The 20,686-nt window shown below is 44.5% G+C and overlaps 1 protein-coding gene across 1 annotated transcript in view; it reads right to left on the bottom strand.

Moving 5' to 3' along the window:
• The window catches only part of TNKS1BP1 (tankyrase 1 binding protein 1), a 38,986-nt gene extending 18,501 nt beyond the window's left edge, over nucleotides 1–20,485 (bottom strand). The window contains exons 1-6 of the mRNA XM_075842149.1: nucleotides 20,436–20,485; nucleotides 14,544–14,615; nucleotides 13,291–13,729; nucleotides 11,613–12,513; nucleotides 4,396–4,865; nucleotides 370–3,283 (exon numbers count right to left, since the gene is read on the bottom strand). Of these exons, the coding sequence (XP_075698264.1) occupies nucleotides 370–3,283; nucleotides 4,396–4,865; nucleotides 11,613–12,513; nucleotides 13,291–13,729; nucleotides 14,544–14,595 (4,776 nt within the window). The 5' untranslated portion in view covers nucleotides 14,596–14,615; nucleotides 20,436–20,485. The remainder of the gene's footprint in view (nucleotides 1–369; nucleotides 3,284–4,395; nucleotides 4,866–11,612; nucleotides 12,514–13,290; nucleotides 13,730–14,543; nucleotides 14,616–20,435) is intronic.
• Between the last annotated feature and the right edge of the window lie 201 nt (nucleotides 20,486–20,686).

Here is a 20,686-nt window from a genome sequence, read left to right as displayed (position 1 = left end):
GAAGGCCTCATGCACACGGACATAATAGAATAGGTTGTACGGAGCCGTGATATGGACCTATGGAAGTGTATGGGGCCATATTTTATCAACTTAATCCTCTAATTTCATTCTTAGGCAAACAGAGGTTTATTCTATCAGATTCTAGGGGAGAGTATCCGTAACAAGAAGTCACACAGAGCACCAAATGGAGGCACACGGGGGGGGGGGTCACTAGGACTCCTTGGTATGAAGCCACAGGAACTCTGTGTTCTTCAGGATAGGCTTCAAGCCCACGGCTGTGCCACATGCAGGACACCTAAATAATGGACTGGTTATCTAGATACCTAGATCGTTGATTAGCCAAAAAAACAAAAATAGTAGGATTCATACCTCTAGAAAATCAAAATGTCTCTCTTCTGGAGTATCCTCGGTGTCGGATACGGTCTCTCCAGTACTTTCCTCTTGTATTTCATTTGTTGTATGTGTTAATATTTTAGGTCCAGATGACCTATCTTCAATGTACTCCGATTCTGCAAGTTCAGAATGTCCATTTATATTTTCTTCAAAATAAGTATTTTTTCCCAAATAGTCTTCTGCTCGAGTAACTGGTGACTCAGAGTGTGACTCAGAATGTCTATCAGTTTCTTTAGAGTCGCCACGCTCTGGCTCACCAGTATGAGTATATAAAGTCTGTCGCTCTTCTTGATGTGCGTACCCAAGCTCTTGCTCTTTAGAGATCAGGTCCCTTTGGTCAGTCTCAGATGTTGAATCATCTCGGTGGTGACATTCTTCTGGAGAACTATATTCCTCCTCCAGGTATTTTTCAGGTCTTCTCTCAGCTTGATCTTGCCCTACTAAAGTAACATGTCCACTATCTGTTTCTACTCCATGAATGCCCATGTACTCTATCTCCGTAGACCCGGTCAAACTAGGATTCTTTTCTACAGAAATCTTATTTTTTCCCTCTGGAGCTTTAGCCTGAACATCCTTGTGCTGTGGCTGTTCTGAATAATACTTTAAATGTGAATCTTCTGAGCTTTTATCTTTAAACTCTATGTTTCCTGGATGTCCATACCGGAGATCTAGCTCCTCTGATTGGGGTTGTTGGTAATGTGAATCTTCTGAGCGTTCTTGTTGGTAATGTGAATCTTCTGAGCGTTCTTGTTGGTAATGTGAATCTTCTGAGCGTTCTTGTTGGTAATGTGAATCTTCTGAGCGTTCTTGTTGGTAATGTGACTCCTCTGACTGTTCTTGTTGGTAATCTAGAACATCTGAGGATTGTGCTGGTTTGTAATGTGGCCCCTTGAACTGTGCTTGTAGGTAATTTGGCTCCTCTGACTGTAATGGTTTGTAATTTGGCTCCTCCGACTGTGCTTGTAGGTAATTTAACTCCTCAGATTGTGCTGGTTGGTAATTCGGCTCCTCTGATGGTGTTTCACTGGAATTTTTTCCTGATAGGTAGCTCCCACTAGCCTGTTCTTCTGCTCGGTTTTCTTGGTTATTTGACTCATCTGATTGTTCTTCATTAAAAATTATATTTTCCGGTGGATTTTCTGGTCGCACATACTTGGTTTTCTCTGCATGTTCATACACTCTTTGGAGCACTTCTGATTGTACGTCTTGGTGGTATGACTCGTTTGACTGGTCATATGTGTAAAGTGGCTTCTCTGATTGTTCATATATGAGGGTTGTTGTCTTTGATGGTGTAGGACTATGAGCCAATTCGTCTGACTTAACATTGTGGGGAATTAGCTCATCTGGTTGCTTATTTGTAAGATCCAGTTTCTCTGGTTGATCACACTCATACCTTGCTTTCTGTAGTCCAACGCATCTATGCGTTTCCTCTTCTGACTGTATATTCTGGTAAACTGGCTCCACTGAATGCTTATAAGTATATTTCTCTGGCTTATCATACGTATACCGTGCTTTCTTTACTACTTCATACTTATGATTTTCATCTTCTGATTGTGGATATCTTTGCATTGGTTCTGATTGTGCATGTGTGTTAACTGGCTCCTCAGATGATGCGTATATATGAACTGGTTCCTCAGATGATGCAGGTGTATGAAATGCTTCCTCAGATGGTTTGTATGTGTGCAGTAGTTCCTCAGATGGCGAGTATGTATGAGCTGGTTTCTCAGATGGTGAGTATGTATGAACGGATTCCTCAGATGGATTGTGTGTGTGCAGTAGTTCCTCAGATGGTGAGTATGTATGACCTGGTTCCTCAGATGGTTTGCATGTGTGAAGTGGTTCCTCAGATGGAGAGTATGTAGGAACTGGTTCCTCAGATGGTCTGTAGGTGTGAAGTAGTTCCTCAGATGGTTTGTAGGTGTGAAGTAGTTCCTCAGATGGCTTGTAGGTGTGAAGTAGTTCCTCAGATGGCTTGTAGGTGTGAAGTAGTTCCTCAGATGGTTTATAGGTGTGAAGTAGTTCCTCAGATGGCGAGTATGTATGAACTGGTTCCTCAGATGGTGAGTATGTATGAACTGGTTCCTCAGATGGTGAGTATGTATGAACTGGTTCCTCAGATGGTGAGTATGTATGAACTGGTTCCTCAGATGGTGAGTATGTATGAACTGGTTCCTCAGATGGTGAGTATGTATGAACTGGTTCCTCAGATGGTGAGTATGTATGAACTGGTTTCGCAGATGGTTTGTGTGTGGGAAGTAGTTCCTCAGATGGTGAGTATGTATGAACTGGTTCCTCAGATGGTGAGAATGTATGAACTGGTTCCTCAGATGGTGAGAATGTATGAACTGGTTCCTCAGATGGTGAGTATGTATGAACTGGTTTCGCAGATGGTTTGTGTGTGTGAAGTAGTTCCTCAGATGGTGAGTATGTATGAACTGGTTCCTTCGATGGTTTGTATGTGTGAGCCAATCCCTTAGACTGTGAATGCAATGGTTTTTCTAACTGACTACGTGAATAAGAATGGTCCTCTGACTCAGCTTCTCCATGCTTTTCTCCATCCTCCACAATTTGTGAGAAATTATAGTTCTGAATTCCATCTTTGAAGTCACTTCTGTCACTTAACTCCAAGTCTTCTACATGACCGTGTTTGGACTTGGAACTTTTTGATTCATAGTTCTTCAGCGGAGTCACCTCTTCCTGTTGCTTACCCTGAGCATTTATTGGATGAAATACCTTTGAATGATTATATACTTCCTGAGAAGGAGGAGATTTGTCTTCGGACTCTCTATTTTCATAAAATTCTGAATGATCCGCTGTGCTGGATTTATAGTGCTGGATATAAGGTGTCCCGGAGTCATGGGAGGAATCGGTATCCTTTCCATGTCCTGATCTAAAAGATATGAAAGCGATACAATAAAAGTACATGTATGAAACGTAGAACCCATAAAAATGAGTAAACAAATTCACGCATTAACGCCGGACGAGAAGCGCCATTGTTGCCTAGCGCTGGTGGTAGTGGTAATTCTGACCGCAACACGATCAACGACGATCATGGTCGAAGGTCACTTGGATTTTGCAAGAACGGCAAACTGATTTAGAAGATGCTTGGGGCAAATCAGTGGAACATACCGATCCACTTTGAGTTGGTCAGAACTGAGCTTAGTAAATCCCTCAGTAGACCACAGGAGCTGCTTTGTGGCATTCAGCAAAAGTGGGAGAGACGTGCAGTGGGAGTGGGGATAGAGAAGTTCTAAAATTTGGTAAACTGTGTTGCTGCCAGTAATGGGGGGCAATCTCTGGCATGCAGCGGGAGTGAGAGTGTCTTGCAGCGGGGGAGAGACATGCAGCAGGAAGAGAGATGTGCCAACTGTGAACCGTGTGGCTGGCAGTAATGAGGGGCAATGTGTGGCATGCAGCGGAAGCAGGAGAGACTTTCAGCGGGAGTGGGGAGAGCGAAGGGGTAATGATAAACTGTGTGGCTGGCAGTAATGGGGGGGCACTGTGTGACTGGCACTTATAGGTGTGCACTGTATGCCTGGCAGTGCTATGAGGGGCATTATTGGTGGCCACTGTGCCATTGGCATTGTTAGGGGTAGGCACTAATAAAAAGGCACCGCATAGCTGCCACTGCGTTGGAGGATACTGTTCCGGGGGCACTGAGCTTCCGTTATTTTCGAATAGGCAGGAGTCTCAAAAGTGGAACACCGACCTCTCAGACATTTGAGGCATATACTGTTAATACGCATTAAATGTTCCAGATGGGAATACCCTTTAAGTTTTATTTCGGCCCTTGGGAGTGGTACAATCTAACAATGTGGCCCTCAGACCAGAACAGGTGGTGCACCCTTAATCTAAAATATAGATTTTCTAAACAGAAATGTCACGGAGGTTTGTGATTTCATTGGCATCAAATTATTTATTTAACGTAAGAACATTTTATTTATTTTCCTGTAGAAGACCATCAGTGATCAGTCGAAGATAAAATAAAGCAGACTTGGTTACCTGTGTGCTGGAAAATGGGCAATGTACTCCACATTCTCCACCCGAGGATCTTCTGGCTGCCTCTCATGGAAGCTTCTTTGGTCCTCATCATCGTCAGGTTCTTTGGTGTGAACGTCTTGGTTCCCATGCTCGACATTTTCATACAGTTTTGTAGTGTTAGAAATTGAATGTAAATCTTGATCCGGAAGTTTAATTTCTTTATGATGAAAACTTGATGCAGGAACGTCCGGTTGACCAACATCTATATTTTCTTGGATAGGTGTATCAGGACGTCCACTTCTATGACTCACTGTATAGTCTGTAGGAACTTTGCTAATAACATCATCTCTACAAATCCCATCATCTATGGTCATTGTATAGTTGGGTGTTTGCGTCCCCTCAAAACTTGGTGGCTTGTATATTCCCGCAGACTTCTGTTCTTCTTCCACTGATACTTCCCCTGTCTTCTGGTGTCCATGAGAAGCTGGTTTCTGCAAGTTTTGAAACAGAAATTATTACCATTGACCTGTTCATTAGACCCACATTTTACCAAAATTTTCTAGCTGACTTAGTCCTCCAAGTTGATAAATTTGCATTACTATAAGTGAAGGTGGACAGTAATGTGGACATCCCAGCCTCCGTGTAGGAGTGCCTTCCCCTTGTGTACTAATTCAAGAAGGAACAGATGTCATCGGAGGGAGTAACATATAGAAGTTTGACAGACCTGGAGAAAGGAGAAGGGGAGAAATAAAGAGAAAAGGGAAGTGTTTGTGCAGGTTTGTGATGACTGGGTGACAAAAAAAAAAATCTTCAAACCCTCCAAAATGGTTCCTAACTGCTCTAAGAAGTAAAACCATGTGCAGACTATCAGAAAAGTAACTCATAAGTTCATTACTCGTATGCAAGTCATTATTTGGAGATCTGCTTTCAATTAACAGACCTTTCAAGGTTACATCACTTCCTCAAGGTTACATCACTTCCTCAATAAAAACTTTGTATTTATGGTTTCATTTAAAATAGGTTTGACATTCCATATCACACAATACGCATTTTGACCCACCCTGACTCTTAGTCATCGGCTCAAAATGCGTAAGCGTGATATAGAAAATGAAACCAGAAATACAAAAGTTTTAATCGAGGAAGTGCCGGATATCATCTTGGATATCACTATGGCCCGTAGTGCACCAAGCAGTTAGTGCACCTTCCATATATCTGGAAGCCGATACAATTCAAAATGTTGGTGGGGACGAGAGGAGCGGACTACAAACTTACTTTTTAACAACTGCTAACAATATAGTAAAAACAGTGTCTATGTAATGATGGGGGTAGGGAAACAGACAAGTGAGTCCTAAACTACCCGCCACTCAGTCCCTGCCTACTTGCAACGACCCGCCCTAGGCGACGGGGTACAACTGGGCGACGGTCCCTACGCTCAATAAGTGCACGACAGACAAACAGACAAGGGTACACAGAAGCAAAGGGAAATGGGGCAGTTGCCCACGGCAACACCGTGAGAAACAAGAGAGGTGAACGAGCCGAGTCAAACCAGGAGTGTACGAGGTACCAAACGCAAGGCAGGAGAGTAGTGAACAAGCAGGGTCAAACCAGGAGTGTACGAGGTACCAAACGCAGAGCAGGAGTGTAGTCAGTAAGCCAGGGTCAATATGAAAAAGGGTCAAATAGTTCAGAAGCTGCAGCAGGGCCAGGAAACAAAACGAGAAGAATCACAAGCAAGGAGGAACAGGAAAGGCAGGTATAAATAGACAGAGGGCGGGACCTAGCTCCATCTGGCCAGGCTGCGATAGGCTCTCCCACTCCTAATTCTGCCATCCTGAGTGGTGGAAGATGGAGTCAGTCTCACAGACATAGAAGCAGGTGCAGACTGATTACCTATGGGCGTTGACACAGAAGCTGTGCCTGGCAGATCCTTTACAGTCTATTTAGTATTATGTCCGGTCCGAATAATTACTGGGACTCTGGAATCCCACCCACTTTCTGATAAATTCGTAGGTGTCGCAATAGGCGGCACAGGGGCTTTATAATTATGAGGTTTAACCCAAACGTCATATTTTTCCACTGTATGCAAGAACTGGCAGCGCTGGGGGTGCATTAGCTGTAAATTTCCTGCAATTCTATCATACGGAGAGTAACCACACTGGTCCACAATAGCAGAGAGATCTGGCATGGTCACCTCTGGCAGCGAGGACTGTTGCTAGGCAGAACAAGTTTTATAGAAAATGTGGCAACTAGGCCTGTGGAGTCGGAGTCAGTTTTGGGTAAAGTCAGAAGAAATCTCTAATAGTACAAATAAACAAAAATATTTGCCCTAGCAGGTAAAATTTATGCCAAAACACAATTTGCCTATAAGACAACTACCCCTATTTTCCACACTACTAACAGAAGGGATTGAATTGTTCGATTCAAATAATTCTGAATAACGAAAATAACCTTTATTACAGTCACGTAGCCGATATTCTAAAAACCAGCCACGGAACATTATCACTCATATACATGAAACGGAAGAATTAATATACAGTCTATACTGGAGGGAAGCCTCTGCAGACCGCGATCCCAGAATTCATTCTGCGCTGATGGTATGTTAAAAACATTCAACAAAGCCCCCCGTGTCGCCATTGCCCCATTGTACCCCTGAGGACGTCATCTCGGCTAAACATGTCGGGGGGACTTTGTTGAATGTTTTTAACATACCATCAGCTCAGAATCAATGCGGACCTTAAGACAGGATATTCAGAGTACTACGGTCACAACCAATTCGTCATAAAAGGGGCTTTCGGAGTTAAATTTTTTAACTGGTTCTACTTAGAACCTCTTCCTCAGATCACATTTCTAATGCACTTACTGTCTCTGAATTGCCGATGCTGTTGAAGGTCACGCGACTGGCGAGATCGTGATTTTTGCCTGCTCTGTTGATGTGCCGTATACCTAGAATACGGTCAGTATACGGCGCGTCACTAGTGACATGCCAGGTTTGGTCGGTTCGGTTCCACGGCGGGGAACGCGTTGCTACAAAGCATGCAATGTGTTCCTGCTCTGCTCTCTAGCCGGATAGTAGTCAATGGGGCACACGGAGTGTTTGTGGTGTACAGGTCCAGAATGGCAGCAGAAGGGTACGGGACAGAAGTCAAAGGAACACACATTCTGAGGTGGGAAGCTGGGCGGGAAACATAGCGACTCAATGTCTGTGTCAGGCCGTAGGGGGGGGGGGACGGACAGGAGCGGCGTGTAGCTTGGCAGCAGCCAGCCTCAGTGATTTACTCCGGTTTCGGACGGCACAGCAGAAGGCCGAGGAAGCTACAACACGGTGAGACTACTGGCAAAGACTCATGGGAAATTAGAGGTCTACAACACCCAGAGCGCACACCTGGTGCCGAGAGGGTGATGAAATGCGACTGCTTAGACCGAGGTATTTAGATATAGAGATAAAGGACAACAGTCTTTGCCCCGGGTTAGAGAAAGTCCATCCTCAAAATACATAACTGCACTTTTTCTGCAGGTTGGATTTATTGCTATGACCAAGTATGTCAGATCATCGTCGTATTCGCTCTGTATTAATGATCAGACCCATCAACAATTATCTGGACCACACAAAAAATTGCTCAAAGCGATTCCCATGATTGCTACAATCGTATCTTATAAACCGGGAAATTTCAGTTAAAAAAAAGCGGTGATTTATTTGGCTTGGTTATGAATTTTTATTCTATCCAACAAAGCGTCCATTCCGACATCCCGGCAATTATTAGCTTTTCGATAACTCAACTGTCTAATATTTTAAGCCCGGATAGCGCACACCAGATAGGATGCATGAGGCCTAGCAGGGATTGCTCCAGATCGCACCTGGATAGAAGCGGTCAGTGGTGGATAATGTTCCACAGCTGATTGGTTCAGCACAAGGGCACAGGCGGGTCACCCTAAGCTTTGGCATGGGTTGGCCTCTGGTCACTGACCCTTGGGAGGCCTTCTGACTTTGAGGGTTAGGAAATGTTTGAGGACACTTCTCCTTTCAGAAAGTCAGAAATCCTCGTGACCTCAGTTTTCCCAGCTGCTTATAAGGAGAAGGAGCAAGGCGCTAGCACAAATAACGCAGCTGGTGTCCCGCCACTCGTCTCCACCAACTCTGAAGATTGTGGACCAGGTTATGGATTCTGGACATTTAACTTTACAGAATGCACGACTGACCTGTGATATTTCTGGTCCATCATGGTCAGACTAAAAAGGTATTTCATATATGGATACAGGAGTTACAAGGTTTCTAATGAAATCAGGTCACAGGGAACCCTCATGGTCTTTCTAAAGATTGTTGAAGATGCAGATTTGTAAATTCAGATACGGATCATAGTATATCAACAGCTAAAGTGCTCCGGTTCTCATCTATCATGGAGGAACCAGGAAAACTGGTTTTCCGTCCACCTTTAGCACACAATCAAAATGTATTTGGTGTTTCTGCCTGACAAGTCAGTGATATTTCATACTGATTTATGAGCAGACAAAGCTAGAAAAACGTTGGACTCCTGATAGGAGGGGTGTCCTCATGATCAAGAATTACTCCGTTTCTGTCCTGGGTTTCAATTGAGAAGTGAAATTAATTTAGGCTATGGAAATAACCAAAAGAAAGTGGCGACAACCTCTCCACTGACAGTTTGGGATAGTTGAGAATCAAAGTGGCCACAAGGAGGTACAGATTTTCCCAGTCTGAGTCCCAGGTTGCGATCCCCAGAATAGTCACCGATTGGCGGTAGGTGAGCTGTAGCGGTGTTAGAAACGTAGTCAGTGGTTGTTAAGGGATTAGTAGTCACAAAGTAACAAGCCGAAGGATGAGACAGAACCGTAGTCTGGAGTCGATAGAAGGAGTAGAACCACAGGAACTAAGCAACAAATGCAGAGGGCGAGACTGGACTATAATTCAGGACTAGGGCCGATATCAGGGTGAGGATCAGTGTCAGGAACAGAGTCAAGTAGGAACAATAGCAAAATAATGGAGGTACCTTGATCAACAGGTAAGGCATGGCAGGCGGAGTACCTTTTAAACAGGCCGGAAGGCCTGATGCCATCATTGGGTGCCGGTTCCCCTGGAAACCCAATACTGCCAGCCGTAGTAAAGAAAAGAGCTGTGGCCACATCCAGCAGGGCCATCGCTAAAGAGAGGAGCTGGACCAGGCAAGGTAAGAGTAACAGACGTCTTTTGAATGAAGATGTCCCACGCCTGCGGCACCCTCTCAGCTTCTTACTTGGCCCTTTGCATAGGTAGGGGGGGGCTGGTGGAGAATGTACCTCAGATGCCAACAAACCACTCTGCCATAGACTGGATATTAAGATACAGGGAAAAATATGAAAAAATTGTCCAGCTCACCTTGTCACATGAAGGGTATGGGAATCAGCAACACGGATCCTAGTGTCGGCACACGCAAGAAATACTTCGTAGACAAGGGAGTTGGAGGATTATTAAGATACAGGGCTAGGGGCGTGAACTGAATGTTTTACCCGGTGGAGGAAAGTCTAGCTATCCCCTCCCTTTCTTTCCCTATTGTCTTGTTTTATTTTTAATTTTATCCAAAAAGTTTTCCATTACAATCAGTTTTGAAGCCCATGCTACAAATACCTCATTGCTTTCAGACAAACACATCTGTCGGGGATGCCCTCACATAGAAAAACTTTCGACCCATGTGTATTCCCTAATCCTTTCGAGAACAGGCCACTACCTTAAGAAGAATCCACAGGAGGCTCTCCAGAACAAAAATTTATTGATGGGTTCCCCCGGACTCGGCGAGATGCCCCTCATGGTATACGGTCAATGAAAAATTATCCTCTATATTGGCTGACTCCAATTATATATTTCAGGGAATCTGGAGCATTTCCCCTTCTCCCTTCCACTCAATTGACTCGGCTTCTCGACCTCTAACGGACTCGGACCCCTATTTGTTTGGAACCTTTCCACTTTGCCTTGTGAGGAACCCCAATAATCCTGCCCTCTTCCCCCAATCTCCCTTTCTTTTTAAGAAGAACTCCTTCTTACCCCGTCACTGTATCCCACGTTCTATGTTGTCGAGTGACATTTTGTTTTTATAAAGTTGTATTTTTAACTGCACATCTGTAATCTGTATTCCCACCATAAAGGTGGGCGTTCCAATGGTCTTACCCCAATATATTTCTATGTGTAGACCACATCAGTACAGCTCTACACAGTCTCTGTAATGCATTCCTATGTAGCATAGTCACTACAAGCATAGTTAATAAATAAACATACGCCAGATAAGGATGCATGGAAACATGAGAAGTCCTTCAATATCAGCATTCCCGATGTGGGCTAAAAAAAAACCTAACACACTGGGAACACGACGGGAGAAATTAACTTACCTAATAGGGAAATGTAAGACAGACTATGCAAAACCATCATGAGGAGCCTCGCTGTGACCTAAAAATATCACGTGGCTGCAAACTCAGTGCGGTAACTGGAAGCTCGTGTCCCAACGCAGATTCTATGCCAAAACTCCCACACCCCCCCCCCCCCCAACTATTATGTGCAATTTGGAGCCCCTCAAGCACCAGGACCTCTGCACCCCCTATAAAAATGCCCCTGGCAGTTCACAACTACAAGCGGACGTTCGGGTTTTCTAGTAAGAAGCATATGTCACCCTGATCTTCTCAGATGTAGTTTTCCTCCCTACCACAAAGGGGCGAGTGGGCGACTTACGATAAACAGGCTTTACGGATTACATTCTTACAAATAATATTGTTTCACCATTTGCTGCTCGGCTGTTTTTTTCCAGAATTAATTTTTTTATTGGATGTCGAATTAAAAGGAATCTTTTTTAATCTCTGTCCCCAAGCCTGAGGCTGCACTACTGAAAAATTGTAATGAGACGCCCCATTTCTGATTTCGGTCATGAGAATGTAAGGCTGACAATGCTGAAAGATTACAATGGGTAATTGTGAACGCAGCTTTGAATGTGAAGGTAGAAGAGGGTGGGATGTCACATGGGTTCGGATTTAAATGTGAATGGAAAAAAGGGCCCATGTGGGATTCTACTGTAACCTCCGATATCGTGACCTGTTCTAACAGACGCCATAATACTGAGGCGCTGTCTTCTAGTGGAGAATATCTGCATAAAATGGCGCCGCATGAAACACCGACACAACCGTTGCGTGCCTACATTCAGCCTCCACGTGGCTGTGCCGTGTACATGAGACCCAACTGCCGGACCCTTTTTTTTTTATCTTACCTCCTCGATGCCAGCCACTTTTTGCCATCTTTCTGCACTTTCATCCTCCTTGGGTCTATATTCTTTGGTTTCAGACGGAGAATAGTCCGATGGTCTTTGTCCTTCAGCTTGGTCATCTGATTTTGGCACATTGAATTGAACGGATGTTTTTTTCCGTTCTTTGGGTTTTGGGGGTAAAAGCTTCGACGTAACATCCACATAGTTGTCCTTTGGTTGTGGTTTATCAGGAGGTGTTGGTTGCTCGGAATCTGTATTGCTGTTTTGTGTATGTTTTTGGGGTGTAACATCTCCAATTTGTTGGGGGTTGTGAGGGTGATCTACTTCAGTTTCTGGTTTGTGCTTCTCGTCCCCGTTTTCCACGTGTCCCTGGTCTATACAGATGTCATCACGGAGTAATTTGTGTCCATCTGACGTCGTAGATACATCAGGAATCTGGTTATCATAAACGATGACATTTTTTTCCTCCGGCTGAATTTTTGGCACATGTAAGGATTTCCTCGTAGGAACATTTGGAACTTTTTCCTCTCTTTTTGACCCAGTGGGCTGCCCCATCTTAGCTTCCTTATGGTCATATTGCGGGACCGGTTTGCTACTTTCAACATTAATCTCAGATTGTAGAGGAGCAGAAAATTGGTTTTGAACTTCTTTAACCTGCGTTGGATTACTCGAGGAACCAAATCCTGAGGCCATCGTTACATCTTCAGACACTCTTGAGGGCAATTTTGCAGGACTTACTATGGAGTTTTGGGCATTTAAAGTCACACCTTTTTCCGCTGGAGTAATTTTTGGGTGACTTTTTGAATTAGGGACTGTATTTTGTTCAAGTGCATTATCTTCTATTTTTTGTCGATCTGTATCTTTACTCATCGAGATGGGACGGGGTTTCTGGGACGCAGCCTCGCTGACAAAATAAAAACAGAGGTTTTAAGTATGGGGAAGCGATGAAAGAAAAAAGACAAAGACGGGGAGAGGACAGCAGGAAGGGGGCTTACATTTTCCATGTCTTTCATATAAATGCCCAAATAAAAAACACATACTACTGCCATATATTGTTAAAATAATACTGAAATATAAAGGCCACATAATGCCACCATATAGTGCCCAAAAAATAAATCTTACATTGTATAATTTACACTGCCCAGGTCATCAGGGCCAGTGGTGCCCCCCTAAGTAGTAATAAGTAATGGACCCTGTGCAATCTCACAGGTCGAACACCCGAAGAACGTCTCTGCATGCCTGCTTATAGGAGGCAGATGTACAGGTTTACCGGGTATTTGGGGCAGGAGGGTTATCGCTTTTGGGCCAACAATTGCTTGACTGACAATCATCTCGTGTCTATAGCGACATTAGAGAACTTAGGCTAAGATCCTCAAAAACCATAGGGATAAATGCCCAAAATGGTTTCGAAAAATGTGTCAACTTGGCCTTAAAGTGGGGGGGGGGTTGTCTCAGCAAAGACGTAGGAGACATATACAGAAGCACATAGTCAACGTGTGACCAACTGGCCACCCAGAAAAAGCCAAGCTACGTTGCTCTAGTGATCAGCCGGGTAACAGTGGTTGGACGGCAGCAGACGGTCTATTGGCCACCAAGACAACCCCTCTAAGACATTGAAAATTTGACAAGATTAAAAAAAAAAAACTGGAGTTGACCCTAGTAATCAAAAAAGGATTCTCACCTCTCATTTCCATGATCCCTTGATTGACTCAATCTTTGTTCTCCCCATCCTCGAGTTGTTAACATAAAGGGACTTTTTCCTTTCCAGACCGGTCCACTCTGCAGAGGCTTCAAAGGAGCAGATAACGGTTGGGCTGTGACCTTGGCTGGTAGATCTAGACTTCTGTTTTCCACTGGTGACAATGCGTTATTCTCCGGATTCGCTTCTTCTCCAACAGAGGAGGACCATCTTTTTAAAGAAGTCCGCCTGGTCCCATAAGGCTGTGGTCCTGTGAGCTGGCTGATTTTGAAGGCAGACGGCATATCCAAAGTTGGAGAGCATGGGCCACATGTTGGTGATAGCAAAGGACTATTACTTGCGCCACTGGAATAAGGAATTTCTTTAGGACGTGGAGGTACCAATGGTTTGGGTTTTAGCGGAGGTTTCATATGTTTTACACCTGTTTGTAAACAGGAAATATATATATATATTAATACATCATGTGACCAATACATGAAACAGTAGCATAGGTTATACCGGACTTTAAGAGCACCCCGAATAACCGCGCCAGACTGCCCTTTCACATAATTCCAGAGTGCCCCAACTAACCCACTGTACCCTTAAAAAGTGCCAACCTTCCCTTCACTCCATCGTTGATGAGCTATTATACGCAGCTAGTAATAGTTGTATAATATCTTAAAGGGAAACAGTCAAGAAGTTTGAAGCCAGTAAACCCCCAGCATGCCTATATGTAGCTAGGGTTTATTATTCCAAATTTGCCCAGGCCAAAAACAGCAGATTAGGGAATAGTTATAGAAGAAACTCCCAATTTACCGAGATGAAACGAGGAGCGGCATCGGACACATGCGCATTGGTAACAGGAAGCAGAGGACAGTACACTGCGCACCCGCAGAAAAGTGAGGTATACGGTCCTCCGCTTCCTGGGCACAATACACAAGTATCTGATGCCACTGGACTCATTAAGTCGTAAGTTGCTTTACTAACTATTCCCGAAACAGCGTTTTTTTGACGTGGGCCGGTTTTGAGCACTAAACTTCATCTGTTAATATTCACATGAAATCCAAAGGCTGTTGATGACTTCATGTTTGGATCAATGCAAAGTTGTGTAACCTAAAAGACAGCTGTTCCGGCCCTCTGGTTGCGATCGTCTTCCACACATGTTTCGCAGTAACTATTGGGCGTTTTCCATCTAACACGTCCTCTTTTTGTTCTGATTTGTTAACATTCTGCAATGTCTCGTGTGGATATCGTACCTCTCACGGGTTCTGTCTTCTCCAGGATCTGCTGCGAGTTGGACGCCGACATGGTGATGCTGGGAAATGTTCCTGGTGCCAAGAAAAAAAAAAAAAAACAATTTCAAGGAACGAGCAACAATATTCAAGTCGAATAGCACATTTTCATTTATAGCCTCCCAAAAATTATGCAGTTATGTAGAAAGTGGGGGGGGGGGCCATAGCCAAAAAGATCTCCCAGGACAGAACCTTTTTTTTTTTTAGGTCATTTGCCGAACACCTTAAATTAAGTTTCCAACTCATCATATGGGTGTAACGATTAAGCGCATAATATGTATAGATTTTATGTTTTAGGACTTCGTTTTTGAAACTTTTTAAAATCTTCCAAAATTTTTTTTTTTTAGAACACATTGGAACATATATTTATTCTAATACAGTGCATGTAAAACGGATTTACAAAGGATAACCCTGGGGGCTTTGGTTAGGCCCAGGGCTGTCCCTTAAGCCCAGGTTCACACACAGTTTTAATGCAGTTTTTGTCTCAGTTTTTGATCCAAACAGACGTGAACACAGAAGAAAGGAGACGCATCAGGCTTTTCTATAGAACGTTCCTTCCCTTTCGATCCACTTCGGAGCCAAAAACTGCATCTAAAGGGTGTGTGTAATCCAGACCTAAAAATGTCAAAAAGTTGCGTGCCCAGCTGCCGTTTCTTTATTCCGTCTCTCATTGTTGTACGTTTACGATGGGAAGAGGTTAAACAGAAACAGTGCCACTCTTGTCCATGTTTGGTACTACAGCTTAGTCCCATTCAATGACCTGCAATACCAAACACAGCCTAAGGACAGGAGGGGCGCTGTTTACCATTTTTTGAGAACAGTCTATTGCATATGCTTTGCTGAACACATTAATTCAATAGAATGAAAGCTGCGCTGTCAGGAAGATATACAATTGACATGACAATTGCGGTGCCAGGTGATCCCTGAGGTGCTACGTGTCAGTACAGTTTCATTTGCTTTGTCAGAGGAAAACATAAAACTTGATGATCCGGTTGCATTAACATTCGGGTTGGATTCTATTGCATAAGGAAAGTTTCACAAACAATAATTACAGCGTAATATTCTCCTGGTATAATGGGAGTCTCTGTGCGGGGTTGGATTTACTTACTCCGCCACCCGGGGGCTTGTTTCAAACTTGTCAGGTAATTCTTCCATCCAAAGTTATTCACGCTTCACCTCTAGACCCAAGAATTGATCTGAAACAAGTGAATCACTGATCGCCGAACACATTTTAGCTTTTACAATTTCGGCCTTCTAACTTTATTTTTCCGTCGGTAGAAGGGAATTTTTAACGGGCCGAGTGGTCGTTTTATTGGTACCATTTTGGGGTATTTTCTACATTCCTGAGGCCTTAAATAGACGCCCAGGCTGCCATGACAACCATCGGCACTACACAATTGCATTGCGGGGGGCTATGGAGTGACAGAGGGGGCTCTCCCCTTGTTCTACTGATTAGATGCTGCGGTCGCTATTGACTGAGGCATCTGAGTAGTTATCAAAAGGTCTACTAGAAGAAACTTGTCTGTGTCTCTCTCTGCAGCTGCTCAATTGTCCTCTCCCCTCTCCATAGACTTCTATGAGCAGCAGATCACTTGATCCCTCAGTGAGCTGATAATCCACCTTCATCACTGCCTCACTGGATACGGATTTACCAGCTAATTGAGAATGAATGATCAGAGAAGAAGGCGTGGGGGGGAGGTAGTCTGAGAAACGGAGGTTGGAAAATGTTTCAGTATCAAAATATATTACAGAGTTTCTTACCACCGCTTGAACGATTAATTTTTCAAAAACAATAGTTTAGTCTTTAGTGGCCGTACATCTCATCTGTAGTAACAAAGTGAGTAAGGCTGAAAAAAATTACACAATTCAACCTATTATCCTGCAGTATTGATCCAAAGGCACGAGACAGAAGCCAATTGTCCTCAAAATTTCTTCCGCACTACAAATAAGGTAATCAAAATTAATTCCTGGATAAGTGGCCCATATCGGGTAATCTAGTGCCCATAACCTGTAATTTTCCAGACCCATTTCAATATCTTTCAACAAAGTCACCAGTACAACTTCCTCTGGCAGAGAGTTCCATCGTCTCACTGCTCTTACCGTAAAGAATTCTCTTTTAGGTTAGTGTCCCTGTATGGATAGATTTATACATAGTTATAGGTCATCCCTCATCCATCTCTTACCAAAGAACAACTCAAATTTTGATCATTTTTCTGGGTACTGTAGTCCACACTTCCATTTATTACTTTAGTAGCCCGCCTTTGAACCCGCTGCAGCTCCATTATGTCTCTAGGCACTGGTGCCCAAAACTACGAACAATATTCCATTTGCGGTCTTACTAGAGAAGTATAAAGTGGGCGAACTATGTTTTCGTCACGCGAATCTACGCTCCTTTTCATACACCTCATGAACTTATTTGCCTTGGCAGCAGCTGCCTGACACTGGTTGCTACAGTTCAGGTGCTGCCACTGATATCCACAAGTGCTTTTCCATGTCCGTTTTACCGACTGTTTTCCCATTTAGTATATAATGGGGACATATTTTCCCTTCCTAAGTGCCTAACCTTACTCATTTGCCATCACTCTCCATCTTCCCCAAACCTTTCTGTAGCATAATGCCGTTTTCTTCTGTGTTACTTTACAAAGTTCAGTATCTGCAAAAAGTGAGGTTTTAAATCGGCAAGTCCTCAGTAGGATGACCGACCCCTGTGGTGAACAGTGACCCGATGTTCTTTTAACGACCACCCTCTTGTAGAATTATGGGAGAGTGTGACCCGATGGTTCTCTCCACATTCGGCAGGCGTGTATGTAGGGGGAAGGGCTTATCAAATAGTGACAGCCAACTCTACAATGGAGACCAAGCAAAGCTATCTCACAATATTAAACAGGGTAGCCTCAGCCCCGCTTCTTTTTTCCTAAACCTATTTGTCACCGTTTTTTTAAATTTCTCAACAGGACAGAAAGACGAAGGAGGCGACCAATTATATGACCAGGTTTTTTCTTCTAGCGTCATCATGTAGAGCTTTATCACAATATAGATGTAGGCAGATGCCCCAAAGTCTAAAAACTCATAATTGGCTGAGCGGTGAAAAATAAATGCAGGCAAATATGGCCGTTTACCAGCTGTAAGCCCGTCTGGTGCCAAGCATAATACCCTGACTGGCTACGGGTGAGGCTCTTTGAAGGATTTTATCAGTCATAACCTGATGGCGCCCATTGACTCCATAGGATCCATCACGTTTCCATTGCCTAGAATAGCGCTGAAGACCCCGTTATTTTTGCCGTGAGAGGTCAACGTAGACCAGACGCGGCAGGAAGACACCTTCTTACAGACACCACGGCGGACTCGGACTTCTCTCCCCCAATAACACTGCAGGCAGGGACAACAAATATAACCGTTATGTCCTTTGGCATCGGAACGTCTATTTTGTTTGCGCACAGGTCACTCAGTCCAGAAAAACTATTCTGCATCCCAAACATCAAGGTACGATGGACTCATGCACACAGCCATATTTTGGACCCATAATACAGTGCCCATAGACGTCTACATGTACCCTCATATGCCTCCAATTTCATCCTGAGACAGTCCCAGAGCCCGCTGAACCGGACCACAAAAAGGGGCATCGTTCAGGGGCGTAACTAAAGTCTCAAGAGCCCCGATACAAAAGTCCTGCTTGGGCTCCAACGTCTCTTCATGGCTACATTGCCGAGTCTCCTAAGTGCCCCAATGACGCAGCACTAGTAGACAGGGGCATTGCTAATAGCCCCAATACATAGGTTTTGCCCCCAAATTTTTATTCGGAGACAGCACATCTATAAGACTTTGATCCCTATAGCTCAGTCACTGGATAGGATTAGATACAACAGATAGTATCATACATGATAGGCTTAGATACAGTGACTTAGTAGGAGTATCCCAAGAGCCTTAGATATATGGCCCAGTAGAGAGTATCACAAATGATCGGATTAGATACAGGGCTCAGGATACGGTATCAAACATGATCGCATTAGATACAGGACCCAGCAGACAATATTCTTATACTTACCCTTCTTGCTCCTGAATCGGGTTTTCTTGACCTCCGGGTGTAGCGCGGGTCCTGACGCCGTTTATTGTGCGCGGCACACGTAACATTGAGACGCTGAAAGGCGTCTGGACGAGCGCTACACCCGGGGCCATTCTCAGGAGTGAGGTGGGGACGTTTTAGTGTTACTGTAGTAAGAGGGGGCCATGTAGTTTATTACATAAGCCCCAGTGACTACAGTAACTGTAGATCGACGTGGTCTGGGCGGCCATGAGCCCTCCTGGCTTTGGGGGCCGGTTACAATAGCGACTGCCGCGACCCCTATAGCTACGCAACGGTGTATAAAGGGGGACGTTCCAGGGGAGACCAGGGGTGGGGCTTAAAATTCCAATGAAATGATTTTAAGTATGGTCGGGTTTGTGGCCACCTCCATCAGATATTGTATTCGGGTAGTAATAATCACGCGACGGCGGCGCAGGGTGGATGCGGCTCCCTACTACAAGTGCCGCATCCTGGATATGGGTCTGATCTGCGCAGGAGGCCTGAGTACTTGCGTTGGACGGCACATTTACCATTAGGCATAGCTCCCAGTCCCAATCGCGAGATGGTCCTGCAAAACGGTCCTACAAAGTGGTGGGGCTTCTGCGACTGTGCTCCAAAATGGGCATTTTAAGAGTTTTTGGGGAGTTCCCGGGGCTTAAAAATGGATCCCTTCAACAACCTACCCAAAAGACTAACCCCACACCCACAATCCGTCCCTCGTTCTCTTCATTATGTGCGTTTCTGGGTGACAACCAATATTCACTATTGTCGGCTTAGAAGCTGGATCGGAAATCTATTACATTTATCATTCAGGAACCGGGAGAAGCTGGATGACCCCCCCCCCCCCCATCATTGACTTATTTCTTGGGGAATGTTCTTTAAATAGATCACGTTCCTTTAAAATGTATACAAGGATTACATGACCTCTCGGGAGAAAAGTAAACATCTGGAAAAAATCTGCTTCCCAGCGGCGATCAAATCTCTGCATTTAAAGGGACAGTACATGTAATGTATATAGAGGTAGTATCTTTCCCCACACATCAGCCCTTTTACCACCAGAACTGGGTGACATGCCTTGTTCTTGAACCATCGTCTGCCCCATTAACCCTTTAGCTGCAGCTACTTGGTATGAACACATGGCCCCACGGGGGTCTTGTAGAACGATTTGGCGGTGGGTCTGGCACAGGTCCATGTGTGTGTGTTCAGGGCCGGCCTCGTCTCCCTGTATCGTGATCCGTGCCTGATACAATGTTCCAAAGTACAAAGAAATCCTCAAGGGAAATAGGAAGAGGAGCCAAGAATTGAGCAATAAGTTTTCGATGCCAAGCAGAAACTGCAACAGACTCCGGCACACCCGGTTCTCACCCGCCCCACCACTATATGCTACATTCAGAGTATTCTTCACCAAGGGCAAAGTTTCAGAGCCCGGGCATGTTGGCGCCCCCTCCTAGCACCCAGCTATGCCCCCGACTCTTGTTAACCCCGAACTACATACATTTCTATAACTCTACATACATTAATTTCAACCAATTGTGTCTTATCCCTTTAAATATTGGAGACATCAGCATCTGGCTGGACGTGAGCGTAAGGGAACTCGACATCACCCATGGACCACCAGATGACCCAAGCAGGACCAAATCAGGGACCATATCATACAATGTATCAAGACGCTTAAAGCAACAGTACACTCTAAAATGCAGCACCCCCCACACACAGTCCTCTACATATCCAAATATGCATGACAGCATGCCACCCAGCAGACCCATGCAAGCCGCCCGCTCTCCATATGGTACCTGCATCTGCGTCTGTCCCTCTGACTTGTGAGTCTGCGACTGTTTTTACCAGCAGCAGAATGAAAGTCAGGAGAGCATTCCTCTGTTGTTACTCAGAGGTGGCTCCGCCTCCATCTCACATATGCACGCCCACTCATGAATATTAAGCAGCTCCTGCATAATGAGCCGCACAGAAAAAGAAATATTATGGACAAAAAAGGCAGTGACCAAGAAAACCCAAAAATGTGGCTGCACCGCCGGCAACTCAACGG

This window comes from Rhinoderma darwinii, chromosome 11, assembly GCF_050947455.1.
Source record: "Rhinoderma darwinii isolate aRhiDar2 chromosome 11, aRhiDar2.hap1, whole genome shotgun sequence".
In the NCBI taxonomy this organism is placed as follows: domain Eukaryota; kingdom Metazoa; phylum Chordata; class Amphibia; order Anura; family Rhinodermatidae; genus Rhinoderma; species Rhinoderma darwinii.
Note: the sequence above shows the minus strand (reverse complement) of the source record. Positions and strands in the feature narration are given on the sequence as shown.